The 16,836-nt window shown below is 39.2% G+C and overlaps 1 protein-coding gene across 4 annotated transcripts in view; it reads left to right on the forward strand.

Annotated features, from left to right (window-relative positions):
* ARHGEF28 (Rho guanine nucleotide exchange factor 28) overlaps positions 1-16,836 on the forward strand; it is a 305,822-nt gene that overhangs the window by 245,838 nt on the left and 43,148 nt on the right. For all 4 annotated transcript variants that reach the window (XM_037801233.1, XM_037801232.1, XM_037801234.1 and 1 more), the window contains 7 exons: positions 1,579-1,701; positions 3,533-3,650; positions 6,586-6,840; positions 8,350-8,426; positions 13,028-13,206; positions 14,218-14,309; positions 15,439-15,621. In XM_037801233.1, the coding sequence (XP_037657161.1) occupies positions 1,579-1,701; positions 3,533-3,650; positions 6,586-6,840; positions 8,350-8,426; positions 13,028-13,206; positions 14,218-14,309; positions 15,439-15,621 (1,027 nt within the window). The remainder of the gene's footprint in view (positions 1-1,578; positions 1,702-3,532; positions 3,651-6,585; positions 6,841-8,349; positions 8,427-13,027; positions 13,207-14,217; positions 14,310-15,438; positions 15,622-16,836) is intronic.

A 16,836-nucleotide genomic window follows, 5' to 3' on the forward strand; every position in this document is an offset into this window, starting at 1 on the left:
GGTTTTGCAAGTTGGCTCTGCAATGACCAGAGCTCTCCTTTAATGTTTAGTTCTCCTATCAAGAAGATCAGTATGAGGTAAATGTGAAGTGTGGGGGTCATCTTTTGTTAGGCTGCATCTTGTCCTAGGCTTGTGCTTGCTCCTGGCCTTAGGAATTCCCCCATTTACAAGAATAGAAATGTTCTCTCTATTCCCTGTGAAATAGAACCCCACCCCCTCCTGGAAGCTCTAGTTTATGTTTTAAAGCTGGTAATCCTTTGCTGCAGGACTCTATGACCTATTGCTTTCTTGCACTGTGTTAGCTGCCCCCAAGCTGCTTTTGCCTGCAGGGCAAGTGCAGAGAGGGCAAGCCAGAGATGGGTTTCACGCCACCACCCCATTGATTGGCACCTACATATAGGCATCGCAGTATGCACATAGGGGTTACTTTGTTTCCTCTGGAACAGGTCCAGGGACCCACAATCAGAGCACAAACTGGTTTCATACACAACAGGGAAGTAGTTGGGGTAGGACCAGCAAGGGCCCTGTGAGTTTCTTCTACCATTGTTTAAAGATGTGTTTTCTTGATTTGGCACTCATCCAGTTATTGCAACACTTTAACTGTTTTCTGGAGTTCTCAGGAAGGTGGCTTTGCTAGTTTTGGCTAGTTGTTCAAAGATCTTATGGGGGAACGACACACTGGAGCATCTTATGCTGCCATCTTGGTTGATCAGAAATAGCTAAGTTGTATTTCTCTCTGGATTCGGACAGGTCTATACTTGTCAGGGCTGTGATCTGATGGTACAGTCTATCAGGTTCTAAGGAAAAAGAGGTACTACTAACAGCGGGTAAGCTTGGTTCATGACAGTGCCTTCCAGACAAGGAGTAATATTCTCAAGACACCTGGTAATGTTATCTGTTAGATTTAGGACATAATAATTATGACGGGTATTTAACTGTTAGATGCTTCAGGTTCCAAAGGGCAGATGGAATTTTGTCTTGCACTGTTTTGGAAATAGTCCCTGTGAGAGGACTGAATTGAGAACAAAATAGAGTTTAGCTTTTTGCTGTTTGTGGTAAGCTTTGTAAGCTTTGTTCCTTTGCAAAATCATTTGGCCAGATCCCTTCTTGATGTGGTAACAAAAATCAAATTCCCAACTGGGGACCAAGTTCATGAACGTGGTCAGTTAGACAATGTAAATGTCAAGTGGTGGTTCCAGACCCTCCTGGGGACCCCTAAATGTGGCCATATGCTCTTCTTTCAATCTCTGTAAGTGTTAAAAATACAAATTGAAATGATACATTTGCATAAAAACTAAAAAAGAACAGAAAATATCAAATATTTTTCCTTTGGCTTTGTGATTATTGAATTAGACGGAATATAAAATAAGCACATTAGCTTGATGTCTTCCCCTTACCACTAGATTACTTCCTCTTATTTTTGATTTTAAAACTATTTGTGGAAAAGAAGAGATTGTGTTCCATGATGGTTATTCTTGTATTTGCAGAAAATTTATTGAAATGTATGAAAATTGCATGCTATTTTCAGTATTAAGAACTGAATAAATTTATAAACCATTATTGAAATGTTATTCTCAGTTTTCAGAAGAAAATGCAAATAAAATGAAGAAAATATATGGAGAATTTTGTAGTCATCACAAAGAAGCTGTTAGCCTCTTTAAAGAACTCCAGCAGAATAAAAAGTTTCAGAATTTTATTAAGGTAAGCATTTTTAAACTATTATAGAATAGTTACCCAGCAAGGAGAGATCATGCTTGTTTCTTACATGATTTAAACAAGTTTCACATCCAGGTGCTGTTTTTCAGGGGAAAGAGAAGGAAGTGATAGGTTTGTGGCAAAGATGGAAAGTATCTTTTGCTGCGTTAGTAAAATATTTCTCCCAAATCATTTCTTTTGCATCTTATATTTGCGAAACCATGTCCTCCAAGCTTTTGGGCATATTTGTGCTATCTTGAGAGGTTATTTTATGCCCCAACAAGTTATAAACCAGCAGAACCAAAGTGAAAAATAAGGACAGGATCCATTCTCCAAGTAATAAGGGAACATGTAGGGTGTCTGGAGAGACAGTGTTTGACACACACAGGGAGAAGACAGCTTTGGCTGTTTTTCTGTTTTCTCTCATAACTGGACTATAGGTGGAGTGTTATAGAGTCATAGAGTTTCAGAGTTCAAAGGAGCTTTGGCCTTCAGCCACTTCATTCCCTTCATATTAAACACTTCTTCATCACTCTGAAAAGTGGTCATTTGGATTCAGAACCCTTCCGGCATCATGAAATGTCCTAATTTGGTGGTTCTGGGTGCCAGAAGATTCTTTTTTAGGTATTTCCTAATAACTTCTGTCCCTATATTTTGTCTGCCTTTGTGGGGGTGAGTCACACAAAATAAACATATAAACACATGACAGACCAGGGTGTCCTAGCGGGCATATTTTAAAACAACAACAACAGCAACAGTAGCAACAAAAGCTTGGTGCCGAGGGAAATTTCAACCACATACAAGAATAGAGAGGCTAGTGCAATGGACTCCCATGTACCCATCTCCCAGCTTCAGTGCAACAACTTTCACCAGCTCATGGCCACTCTTGTTTTGTTTATACCCCTACTACTTGCCCTCCATCCTACCCCCTCTGGCTTAGTTTTCATCAAATCCTAGGTATCATATAATTTCATCTGTAACTATTTCAGTATATATCTCTAAACAATATGGTCTCTTTAAAAATGACAATAACAATACCATGACCATACCTAAGTAAGCAACAATTCCTTAATATCATCAGATAGCTGGCCAGTATTTAAATTTCCCTGAATATCTCATAAAACTGGATTGTTTAACTCAGGATTTGACCAGGGTTCACATGTAGCTTGCGGTAGTCATAACTTTGAAAAATCTCTTTTAATCTAAATGTTCCCTCCCCCTGCTTTTTTCCTTCTGATTTATTTATTGAAGAAATGTGTCCTATAAAGTTTCCCACATTCTAGATTTTTATCTGGCATTTAAGAATGCTACCAGCTTCTCCTTCCTCCTTTTTTCATATACAGGCATATTGAGGATTGAAAACATAGGGATACCTTGAGATTTTTAGAAAAAAAAATTGCTCTGATTAGGAGGAACTTTAAGTGTTATGATGAATAATAACAAATGCAGAGGAAGACATGTTGGATATACAAATTATTAATTGCAAACATATTCAAAATCTAACTTTGATTTCTATTTTTAAAAATTTTTGTTATTAATGACTCTTAGCACCTAGAAGTATTAGAACTTGCTCACTATTGGAATGAATTATAAATACATAAGAGTAACTTAAAACTTCTTGATCTTGGAGAGTTAGGGTGTTGAAATTAATGACAATGTATATAATTTAAATTAATGACAATGCATCAAATTTTCGTTAATGACTACTTATATGTTAGGTCTGAATAGAATAATACCATAATACCATGCCAGAATACTTTTTTTTATTAAGTTCATACCAAAATATAAATACAGATAGCATTTGTGTGTATGTAAAAATGTGTATGCATTTTTTAAGCTCCGAAATAGTAATCTCTTGGCTCGACGCCGAGGAATCCCAGAATGCATTCTGCTCGTCACTCAGCGCATCACAAAGTACCCTGTGTTGGTGGAAAGGATATTGCAGTACACAAAGGGTGAGTGATGACAACTAGCACAAGCATTAGCCTCTTTCATTAGTTTTAAACATAGTTGAAGTGTCCTAAAAAGCTATAAATTCTTACAGCCTTTGGGTCACAAAGTTTTTCCTTACGGAGAAACAGTTAAAGCCTTAGGATTTGGATTCATTTTGAGAAATTATCTTGTGTAATGTGCCTCAGCCAATAGTCTGCATTCTTCTAAGTAGACCAAACCAAGCAGGCTTCTTCATGATCTGACCCTGCCTTACGCCTCTATATTTTCCCCATATCCAGACCTTCTTAATTCTTCTTCTTCCTCATCTTCCTATTATGTGCATAGCAGTCAGATGAAACATATGCTCCTATCACCAAATGTCAGCTCTCCCAAGCAATGATTTACTAGATGAAGAATGCTTCTGTGAGGGATTTGCTTTTAATTCTGCCAGTTCTTCAAGTTCCAGGAAGTAACATTTTGGCATCCTTTGAGAAGCTATTAATGCATGTGGCTGAACTGTAAACTCCATGAGAGACCTAAAATGATGGTGTCTTTCTGTTTCACAGCTGCATCTTCAATGTCTAGTGTAATGGCTGATGCATAATAGGCTATCAAGTAAATATATACCAGTGCAGTGAGTGAATGAATAAAATTGCCTATTCCTCAAGCTAGTTTATTGATCTTGAGTAAGAATTATTAGGGTGATGGTATGTTATGTTAGCAAGGACTTCGGTTTGGAATTGTGTAAACTTGTGTGTACTTGGTTTTGCCGCTCATTAGTTTGGCAAGCTAATTAAACGAGCCTCAGTTTTCTCAACTACATAATGAGAATAATAATCCTCATGCTGAGAATAATAATCCTTGTGCTATGGTATTTTGAGGATTTAATGAGGTTGTCTCAAAAAGTGCTCAGTGCACTGTCAGATATAAAGTACTCAATCAGTACTAATATTACAGTTAGCTGACTTAGAGGTAATTAAAATAAGAGCTTAAGTGCCCATTCTAAAACATTAACTTCTATTTAACTTTTTTTTGGTTGTTGTTCTATGTAAGTAGAAAAGCACAATTTTTTCTTTCCTTTTTTTTTTTTTCAGTTATATTTAAGGCTAAGTTCAGGAAAGGGTGGTAACATCTACTCCTTGTGCCTCATTTTTACTCCAACCTGTAATTTGACATAAAAGAGAATATATAAAGAGAAAAGCTTCATAAATTTTGTTCTCAGCCAAAGAATGAAAATAAAATAAAGGTTTTCAAGTTTGCATTACGTTTATATTACCATTTCAAGTTAAATGTAACACCCCCAATACTAGAAACTGTCTGGTTGCCTCAGGTCAGCTAGTGCTCTCAAGAATCAACCCATGCCAAATTCTTTTTAAAATAAATAACAGTAATTATTTTTTCTTTCATACTGTGTGTCAGAAATGGCTCTCCAGGTATGGTTATATGGTGGCCAAATGGACGCCACCTCCTTGGTCAGAACTAGCTGATGGTCAGCCCTCTTTCTCCCTGGGCTTCTGGGAACACTGGTTCACCATGATTTTCTATCATAGCCATGCTTCTCAAACTTTATTAGGTACACCCTTCACCTGCGTTATCTTCTTTACATACAGATTCTGATTCCGTAGATCTAGTGTAGAGCTCAAGGTAACTATTTGTCTTGAGTAGCATGATATTAGAAGACAGTAAATTGTCTCCACAGGTCAAAAGACTTTGGGCCTCTTCTTGACTGTACCCCAGTCACCTTGTAACTCAACTTTGCTTTTCTCTACTCAACTTTACTTTTTATGAAAATGCTTTTTAGGAAAAAGAATCTGTGTACAGAGGCTTGAGTGCAGGTGAGCTATAGTAAGGTAGTGTGGTGTGTTCTTTGACAGGCAGTAAAAAAGAAAGTATCTTCCATGTTAAAGATGGCTGTTAGGATCAGCTCCTGGAGGTTTTCTGCTAAAACCTGCTTGTATATACTTAGGGCATTTAGAACCTGGAAATGTTGAGAACCTTTGGAGGACTTATCGTCATTCCTCTTGACTGCCATTACTAGTTTGTTTCTGCTCCTCCAGAATCTACAGAACTATTTATTTTCTCTCCCAGTTTTTCTTTTCTTTTTTCCTTCTAGGACGTTCTGGCCCCTCTTCCCCTCGGTAAACATCAACTAGAAATTCTTTATCATCAAATACAGGAAATAGCTAAGTCTGTTTTCAACTGGGGTTTCCGGAGGCTATTCCAGAAACCCCTCCAGAATTTTCTTAAGATGATCTGAATATAAGAGCAGGTGGTCAGTGTTTTAGAGAAGAACAACTGGAAACGATGATTATCTGTGCTGTTGGCACGAGCAGGGCCTACTTATCCTTAGGCACCGTGCCTCTGGCCCACGAAAATGTTGTAATTTCTTTTAAAATCAGAAGGCAAAACATAAACTTTTAGGTTGAAGAGAGTGTTTTACTATATAATATTAATCTTCATCTTTGCATCAGTACAGTTGTAAAATACAATTCTGAATATTATTTTTATGGAGGAAGGGATCCAGGAAGGCAAAAGGCTTTGGGCCGAAGCATGACACCTAGTGGGTGCATCTATGGGAGGACTTGCTTGGGCCCACAGCTGGGTTACATTCTAAGAAACGTGTTAGGGGGATCCTTGATTACCTGTGTCTGGGAAGGTGGAAGAAAGGCCTAAGTTAATATATAACACATTCTCTGCTCTAGGGGCCAATTCTTACCAATCTGTAGAGCCCTTATTGACAGTATTTCAGCGGAAGCACATTAGATAATATAAATCTTTTATGTTCACAGATTTTTAAAGGCAGAGTGTTTCTATAGTATTTGAATTTAATTCAAAGTTTTTCTCATGGGGTTTTTATTGTTTGGATGATACATTTAAGTGTATGTAAAAACTAAAGAACAAGTTTTCTTTGTTAGCACTCTGGTTTACTGCTTGGCGTTCTTCCTTTTTTTCATGCAGAAAGAACTGAAGAACATAAAGACTTATGCAAAGCTCTTGGCTTAATTAAAGACATGATTGCAGCGGTGGATTTAAAAGTCAGCGAATATGAGAGAAACCAAAAATGGCTTGAAATCCTAAATAAGATTGAAAACAAAACATATACAAAGCTCAAAAATGGCCATGTGTTTAGGAAGCAGGCCCTGATAAGTAAAGAAAGGACTCTATTATATGATGGCCTTGTTTATTGGAAAACTGCTACAGGTCGTTTCAAAGGTATTGTGGCTTTATACCAATTTCCCCTTCTTTTACATGTTATTCATTTAACAGAGGACTGGATTATTACAGAAAAATGGTTCAGAAGTGAAGGCACACATACAAACCCTAGGTCAATTGACAGATTCTGGTAGGAGCGAGTTGTGAACTTGAATAGGCAAATGTGGCCAGCACTACAAATCTTTGGTAGGAGTTTGTTGCCCCAAGAAAACACCTACATGTAAATTTTATGAGTTCATAAGTTTGTGATGTTTGAAATCAGAGGAACTGAAAATTCTTCTGATGGTTGGCACAGGAAGTCTTATTCTGGCAAATGTGCTGTGTTAAAAATGAGGCAGGACACATCTGCACCTCTAGGCTGCTGTGTGCAAAGCCAACAGGGACTCTCAGACCAGTGAGGGTGGAAATGAAAGAAACCTGGAATGTCATCTTTGTTAATGAGTAATAGAATGCATAAATATACCTGTTGACATTGGTGTAAACTCTTCTTAGGGCAGCTGTTTGCTTACACACATTCACTTGACTCTTTTGAGCTGATTAGAGTCTAAACTGTTTACTTAGCTTCTGAAGGATTGATTATGTAGTTTGCACATTGCCTGATCCAGGGTTTCTTAACCCGAGCCACACACTAGAATCACCTTTGGAGTTTAAAAACATTACCAATGCTCAAGTGTCATCCCAGAGATTCTTATGTAACCAGTCTGGGATGAAGTCCAAACATAGGTAGTTTGGAAAGCTCCCCAGATGAGTCTACTGTGCAGTCAGGGTTGAGAACCACTGGCCTGTCTCTTTATTTTCAATCTTCACCTTAGTAACTCCTTAGGTAAGCAATGAGGAGGAAGAGATAGTTAAATTCTAGATACCCAAAGGTTATTGCCCATTGGAGAATTATAATATTTTGATAGAGGTTGCAAGTAATGACTGAGTTGGGATTTATTGATCAGCAACTTGCAATGATGATATTGAAAGAGTATTAAATAATCACAATCTCTATACCCAATTGCTCCATGTTATTTGCTCTTTATTCATGTAGCAGAATCTACAATTTTGAGGAAAGTACAAAATCTCAAACCTACCTCAGATCAAGAAGAAACAAAATAACAGGTTTACGTATACCATTCAAGGCAGAAGCTGAACTCTAATATTTTAAATTAAGTCCTTTAAAAAAAAGTAATGGCTTGCCCCATTCTATCAGAATCTTCTTTTTATCGGCTATTTTTCTCCTATTTTAAAAACTACAGGATTACATTTTGTTGGAGATTTAGCTATAACTATAATTATGCACACAAAGTATACACTTAAATACAGCTTGTCTACTAGATATCTAGAGAATATTGATTTGACTATCATAATATAGACATTTTATAAAAGTTTCATAATTAGACTAAATCTTAGACTTTTAATTTTTATTAAATTTATGTAAATTTCAAACATGAAATGAAAATATTTAATAAAGGAATTTAAGCTGTGGGTGCTTCATTAATACTGGTATTGTTTTTTTCTTTGAAGATATCCTAGCACTACTTCTAAGTGACGTGCTGCTCTTTTTACAAGAAAAAGACCAGAAATATATCTTTGCAGCAGTTGTAAGTATATGGCCATGTGAGGCATATTTTAATTGACTTAATCCCACATTTCCTTGAAAAAATGCCTGAAAGTTCTAATGAAATAAAATGATCAGTGGCAAGAATATGCCCCTTGTTATATTACCATTATTATTAGTGACTATAATGTTCAGTAGCAAACATTTAATTGGGTTAAACTAGCATGGTAAGTGTTGATTTATCACAGCCAGGGCTGGTACTCAGCTGGTTCAGCAATTTAACCAGTTGTGAAAATATTGAAAACTTACTGGTTGGAAATAGGTCCTGTCCTGAGAATCCCTCATATGTCCTCTGCCATCCAGGGTAACTTGGTCTTTCTTCCAAGACCCCCCTACCCCAGACTTCTCACAGATCCAGCAAATGAGATGTAAATACTGGGCCCAGCTGGGCACCTCCAGGACCTGCTCTCTCTCTCCATTCCCATTGGAGGGTGCCCTTGCATTACTGGTTGTCAACCTCATTCACAGCTGTCTTATTTGGCAGATATTACATCTGCCAAATAAGAGAGCAGCATCCTGGTATCTACAGTTTAAAGAAGATTCTTTATTATTCTTACTATAATGGTTACTAGTGACTAAGGTTGTTCATTTAACACTTATCTTTGCAGGGTTTTAGATTAATTGCATTGGTAGCACAGAGTTAGATTTAGACTTCGGTATAACCAGTATTTTATAACATTTCCTACACAGCATCTGTGTGTCCAAAATGACTCAAAGAAGGAAGATGCCGTCAGTTCACTCCTTGTCTGCGTCATGGAGCATCAGGCCCTGTTAGAGGAAAGAAGTCAAGATACAAATACCAATGTGGGCAGTATAATGGTGGCTTTCTAAGACACTAGTGTTTATCAGCCATTGAATGATAGGGTATTTGGGTACCATTAGCAGATGTCATCAATTCCAACTGGTTTTGGAAAATTCAAAGCTTAATGAAGTTTCTGATTTGTTGTTTAGGAAGAACAAAAAAGCCTTGTGTGCCAAATAATGGGATTCTGGGGAGGAAGAAGTCTGGAGCAGAGTCTCACCTGCCTATCTGTGATAGGCTGCTTCATCCTGTTTGGCACATTGCCTCTCACCAGTGCACTGATGCTGAGTGGTATAAAACTGAAATATTTTTTCATATAGCTGCACCCAAGGCTAATAAGAGACTTTAAACATGTCCCAATGCCCTTAATCCATTTCAACTGTATATACTGCAGATTTCATGAAAACCTGCTGATTTGTCTAGCAGCCTCTCTATACTGTTATGGGGGATGCTCTGAAAGAGAACAGAAAACATAAGAGGGAAGGTGGGGACCATTTTGTTTGAACTGCATGATGGCCGCCTTGGAAGAGAAAACAAATTCACATCATAACCCTTACGAAAACAGAAACCTAAAAGAGAAGCAAATCCTGCTTCTCAGGTGTTAGTACAAGCCAAATGACCTGCTGATTGATCAAGAATTACACAGGGAAAGACAACAAGCTCATTTTCTGGGATAACAAAGCATATGGATATGGATTCAGTATGGATCATGGATATGGATTCAGTATGGGTTCAGTATGGATCAATAATATGGATTCAGATCAAGCTGTAATGGTCAACTTAGGTCATGACTTGAAATATGGATCTGTCCCTGTTATATGATCTCCTGAAGAGTTTTCTTTGCCACCCCTAGTCTACATTTGCCATTAAAGGGGATATTATGAATGCATTCCACAAAGTGTCAGAATGAAGACAGCCACAACTTAGCTTTTCTTGTTAGAGTGTTTGGGTATGGATGACAGCAAAATGTTGCTGATGCTATTTCCTGAAGATGATAGCCTGATACGTAACTGCACTCACAAAGACCATTCAAGCAATTGGCAATATCAGAAGCAAAGGAGAAAACATCTTATCCTTAAAGAGTCAATTGCAGTCTACTGTTTGATCATATACTTTTTAGTAGTTGCATCTTTCTGATGACAGCCCATGTGTAACAAATATCTTACAGTTAACATTTTGGGGGAATTGATGCATTAACAAGCTGTGTACAGATATTTGGATTTCCTAGTTCTCACCTTAGTATTTTAGAAAGGTAGCTCACACTAATACCTGCAGGTGAGATTCTCTGCTCCTTGTGCCCTTTAGAAAAATACTTCTTTAGTAAATGCTTATCTTGTTTGTGACATGTGACAGAAGACATGAATTTAGAAACTTCCAGAAGAACTGAAAGTAACAACAGGATGGAGTAGTATCCATACAAGAGGAATTTGTTTTTGATTTTGAAAAGGCTCAGGTAAAACGAGGGATAGGACCAAATCTGTAAAACAAATAGGAGAAAATAGATGTGTTTGCTAAATCCTAAATGCTGAATCTAGGAGGAATCTCTTGAATGTCAAAGAAGTTCATTTAAAAATGAACAAACAATTAAAAAAAGATAAAATGAACATGTAACCTGCAGTTGCAAAGTTTGAAATACTAAGCAGTCTTAAGATCTCATTATTACAGTGGAATCACTTACAGAATCTGTCATTAATAGAATCAGTCGCTTCATGAAATCACAAAGTGGATGTGGTATCATAATAGGGCCAAAGAGAGCCGTTCCTTTCCACTTGCCCTGCATCACATGTCTTCAACTCCCATGCCTATGGGGATTGGGCAGAAAACATAAATGAGGGAACTAAAGTGGGGTCAAGGGGACAATAGAGTGAACCTGCAGGGACATGCCTCTCTCAAAGAGGAAGGGGTTACTCAGCTATAGCCAGGGTTTCATGTGAAAATACAGGCCCAGATTTCCAATCTTCTGTTTTTCCCAAGAATCCAGAAATCTAGAATTTTAAAAAAGTAGAATCCCCTAAGTTTTAAATATTAGCAACTTCTTAAAAAAATTTTTTTTTCAATGGTGTGGCACACACACATACACAAAATCTCTGTAGGTTGATTAGACCTTTGCATCACCAATTTTTGACATCTGTCTCCAAAGCTGACATGTTCCCTCCATTCCTGGAGATTTTATTTTAATTCTTGTTCACCTCTAGTGTTCCTTTATGATTAATATGAATAATAATGAACATGTTCCTTGATGTCTCCTGGTCTGATAGTGACTTAATTCTAATTTCTATTCACATTCCTATTTTTCACTTTTAAAGTATCTTACCCCATCATCCTCTCTCCCTCTGTAACCTGAACCAACTGGTACAAATCTTTTCACTGTTGCTGATATCTCAAGCAAACCAAACCCATTCTGCCCCTGTATGTACAGAGACTTTTTACCCTAAGCTGTAGAAACTAAAAATATACATTGAAACAAGGAAAGTGGATAAGTTCTTGGATAGTAGATCCATAATAGAATAAGAAATACAATGCCCAGGACTTCTCCCTAATCAGAAGACAGATCCATGTTCTGTCCCATCGTGACATTTGTTTTTCTTAAGCTGCTCTAAGAAGAGTGGGCTGAAGGAGTACTCTGGGTACACTTTGGCTTCCAACTACAGATGTGGTAAAGCTGTGTAATGGTGAGAAAGCAGACAACCCAGCAGTAAGGAGTCAGCAATGGGGGATAAGAGGGCTTGTTCTGGATAAAGGCATCACTCAGTCCATGAGGGAGAAGCAAAACCACATACAGCAACAGACTGTAAACAATGGTGGAAGCCAGAAGCCAAAGAAGAGTTCTTATTTATCCCCCACACTGCTCATCCTGCAGGCATTCCTTTGGCCATCCCTTCAGTGACAGACATCCACCCAAGTCAACATTATCAGTGTCTTGCTCACTTTGAATCCCCAGTGCTTAGAAAGGCACCTTGGAGGAACACAGTAAATGTTGGTAGAAGGGGTGACTTACTCTTACTTTTGGCCCAGGTGCCAAAGTTGAGACTTGCTTCCTCTTCCCCTTTGGTGGGAATAAGTTATATTTAGTTCTACAGGCATTTATTGCATGCCTGATACGTTCAAGGCAATGCACTAGGCATATGGAGATGAATTAGATTCATTCCTGCCCCCTGAGGGCTCCCTGTTGGTGGGGAGAAGAGACATTTACAGGCATAACTGTAGAAGTGATGAAAGTTATAACATTGCTGTTATCTGTACTACAGGAGAGATTGGTTATGCTTGGGGAATTGGAGGTCTGGCCTCCTCGTCTTCCTTTTCATTTTTACACTCCCTGCTTTGTGCATGGGGGTTCTGTTCCCGTCACCTTATTGCAACTGAGTTCCTTTTTAACTGCCAAATTCAGTGGACTCTTCTAGGTTCCCCATCCTTCTCAATTTCCCTGTAATGATATTTGATATACTATTTTTTATACTCTGCCCTTTTAGAAAAATCCCTCCCCCAGTGACCACTGCATTTTGATTTTTTTCTTTCTCTCTATTCTCTCTGTCTTTTTAAAGTTGTTCTTTTAAACCATCATTTCTTAGAGACAAATATTCCTCCCTGAGTCCTCTTTTTCCTTCCTCTCTCCTCCATACCCTCTCCTGTGGAGATCTTATCAACTTCCACAGCTCTTTGGAAAAGGTTGGAAGTGAACTAAAGGCTGGCCTAGTACTGTTGCTTTCCTTGGGCAATGTCTTTTGAGACCCCTACTTTAGATAGTGTACCGTTTCATCTGTACATCTTCCTATTTTACGTAGGATCAGAAGCCATCAGTTATTTCCCTTCAGAAGCTTATTGCTAGAGAAGTGGCTAATGAAGAGAGAGGAATGTTTCTGATCAGTGCTTCATCTGCTGGTCCTGAGATGTATGAAATTCATACCAATTCCAAGGAGGAACGGAATAACTGGATGAGACGGATCCAACAGGCAGTAGAAAGGTAACATTTGCTCATGTCCGTATTCTATGAAATGGACTTGCTCAGTTGGGGAAAACGTTCTAACCAATGTCTCCCTTGCATGGAAACTTTGCCTCAGCCAGAATGGTCTGCTCACTGCCCCCTGCACCTGCCAGCGATAGTCCTCAGCTGCAGCTTTGTCCTCCGCGCCTCCCTGCATATAACCCTTCACCTCCCCTCTGCCTGTCGAGACCTGCCGTCTTTGGTGCACCTCCCATCTCACCTGCTTTGTGAACACCTCTTCAGTCAGAGTGGTCTCCTCTTTACCTGAAATTCTTTAATACCTGCTCTCTAAAACATGTGTGCTGCCTTACAGTTTTATCTTTTTTTAATGTATATATTTGTTTATCAAATTAGATTGAAAGCTCCTTGAGGGCAGGGACCATGCCCCTCTCAGTGTGCATAGCACCTTGGGGTCATTCAATAAATGATTTTAGATTTGTGGATCTAAGTATTCTATGTGCATTTGCTCCTTTTGTGCAAGGACAGTTTTTCTAAATGGGGGTGGGAGGGTGGGAGTGGCTATCCTTAATGGTAATTGGATTAGTTAGGTCTTGGATGACATTATATAAAAGTTTCTCTACCTCACCCCACCCAACCTGGTACCCTACCCCCTCCTACTGCTGCTCTCTACCCCCATTAAGAATGGAAATGCTCAACTGTAGTAGCAAACAGTAAATTCTTATTTTTGTTGTGCCTAGTGCCAGAGTTAGTATTATGGGGTGTGTGTATGTGTCTTTGAGTGTGTATTTGTGGACGTATGCATGTATCTGTTGGCATATTGGAGCCATCTTGTACAGCCAACTTGGAGGACAATGTTATATTAGGTCCAGAAACCAAAATCTCTTGGCTGGGATGTATGATGAATTCTTGTTATGCTGAATTTTCCTTCTTTGTGAATAACTGTATCGCCAAGTTCTCATGTCTTTCTAATGAACCTAAGGATGCTTGGATTTGGTTTCAGTTGTCTCTCCTAACTGATGTCTTTTAAAGTTGTCCAGAAGAAGAAGGGGGAAGGACGAGCGAATCCGATGAAGAGAGGCGGAAAGTCGAAGCAAGAGTGGCCAAAATTCAGCAGTGTCAAGGTATGGAGCAGGCACCCCTGGCTGCCTGGCCAAGGTGTTCTCCTTTTATGTCGGGAAGGGAAGTCCCAGGTGTCGTAAATGGATTAACACAATTCTATGCACCTGAGGCCCCCAAAATAGTACTGGCACTAGAAGTGCCCAGATAAGATGACTCCCTCCCTCTTTCTGCCTTAGTGATTAAAAATGCATATATATAACCTACATGAAACAATAATTGGGGGCAGTATGCTGCAGAAGAGAATTGGAATTGCTGTCTGGTGGTCAAAGTTGAGGTCCCAGCTCTGTTATGTCATAGGTGTGTAACATTGGACAAGGAATGCAATTGCTATGGTCCTGAATTTCCAAATTTGTGAAGTAAGGAAATGAAATTAGCTCAGTGGTTCTCAATTTTGGCTGGACGTTAGAATTACTTGGGGAAGTCTTAAAATACACTGGTGCCTGGTCCCCATCCTCAACCAATTGAATCAATTTTGTGGGAGGTGGAACATACACATTGATCGTTATTTTAAACCCTCAGGTGGTTCTGCGGCACGGAGAGGGCTGAGAACTATTGGTTTAGATGTCAGTTAAGAGCCCTTTGAGCTCTTAGAATTCTATAATATTTTGAAATCAGAGGAAAACAATGCATGCGAAGGTGGTCACAGAAATTGAATGCTTAGAAACAAAAACATGAACCATTGTCTTTGGTTTTGACCAAGACTGACTGAAGCTGGAGTAGTTGCGGGTTTTTGTGTCATATCCTTTTGTGGGTTTTCACTCATCTTAGACAGTGCCACTTCAATTTTCATTCCTGAGCTTAATGTTTAGCCTTAATAGAAAGCAGCCTGAATAAACAGAGAATAGATTTGCAAGTCTTTCTGAAATTAGAGGAACAGGAAAGGGAATGAATGTTTACAAGCACCTTATTTGCAGAAGAGATAATGGGAGCTCAGAGAGGGGTCAAATCCACAGTCCCTAAGTGGTATCATCAGGATTTGAATGTGGGTCTATCCCAATCAAGCACTTGTACTTTTCCTGTTAGCCCATAGATCTTATAAATTGGCGACATCTTTATCTTGTAACCTGGATTTTCATAACAGTTGTTGTATTCATGTTATGACACCCTTCTATGGTAAATACTATTTCACAGAAATACTCAGTAACCAAGACCAACAAATTTGCACGTATTTGGAGGAGAAGCTGCATATCTATGCTGAACTTGGAGAACTGAGCGGATTTGAGGATGTCCATCTAGAGCCCCACCTCCTCATTCAGCCTGACCCAGGAGAGCCCCCCCAGGCAGCCTCATTACTGGCAGCGGCATTGAAAGAAGGTAAGTTGCTTCAAAAAGGATTCTGTTCAACAAATTCAGAAACTGTTATTGAGCACCTACTATGTGCTGTGATGTGCGGTCTTGGCACTGAGGATACAGTGGAATAAGACCAAGTCCCTGCTTTTCTGGAACTTATATTCTAGAGGCAGCAAATTATAAAGAAATAAGTATGTTGAGTATTGACAATTGCTATGAAGAAGATAAACGGGTAAGAGTGACAGAGAGCAATGGAGGTGAGGAGGTTCTATTTCAGATAGGGTGATCAGGGAAGGCCCTTTTATGTGGTGATATGTATGCAGAGAAAAGGAAGAAAGGGAGCCAATCAGAAAGCAGAGGATAGAGCGTTCCAGACAGAGGGAACAGCAGGTGCAAAGGTCCCGAGACAGGTGAGTGCCAGGCTTCTTTGAGGAACAGCAGGGAGGACAGTGCAGGTAGAGTGAAGTGAGGAGTTTGAGGGAGGAGGGGGAGTGGCAGGAGATGAATCAGAGCTTACTTGGACTCAGATTACTTATACCAGGTAAGAACTTTGAATTTCATTCTGAGTGAGATGGGACACATTCGAGTAGAGGAGTGACTTGGTTTGTGTTTTAAAAGGAAACTTCTGACTGCTGTGTGGGGAATAGACTACAAGGGGGCAAGGTGCAGATATTGGTGATAACAAAGTCTAGGATATAACCATGGGAGTTGGTGGGTGAGGTCCTGTGGAGGACAAGATCATTAGGAATGAGAGGCAATGTGGTATTGGAAGGACCATGTTCATGGATTTGAAGTTACTAACAATTTTGACAGGAGAAGCATTGGTGCAAGGGAAGAGAACATGCACCAGGTGCTGATTATTCAAGGAATGCAGGTGGGTGGCATGGAGTCTGTAGATGAATGGCAACAAGAAGGCACAGTGAGTGGTATAATCTGATGGCATGATATTCAAGGGAAAAATGGGTTTAAAGGGATGGGGATATTGGTCTGGAAGTGACAGTAGGGACAAAGGGTTTGGGAGATGTAAAACAGCCCCCACTTGAGAGGATGGCAGGGAATGCAGATATTCAGAACAAGTGTTGGTCAATTATATCATGCAGACTAAATGCATCCACTGCCTGTTTTTGTGAATATCGTTTTATTGGAACAGCCCCATCCATTTGTTTATCTATTGTCCATGACTGCCCTTGTACCCCAGTGGCAGAGATGACTAGTTTTGTCAGAGACTCCATATCCCAC

This window comes from Choloepus didactylus, chromosome 13 (assembly GCF_015220235.1).
Source record: "Choloepus didactylus isolate mChoDid1 chromosome 13, mChoDid1.pri, whole genome shotgun sequence".
NCBI classification, from domain to species: Eukaryota; Metazoa; Chordata; class Mammalia; order Pilosa; family Megalonychidae; genus Choloepus; species Choloepus didactylus.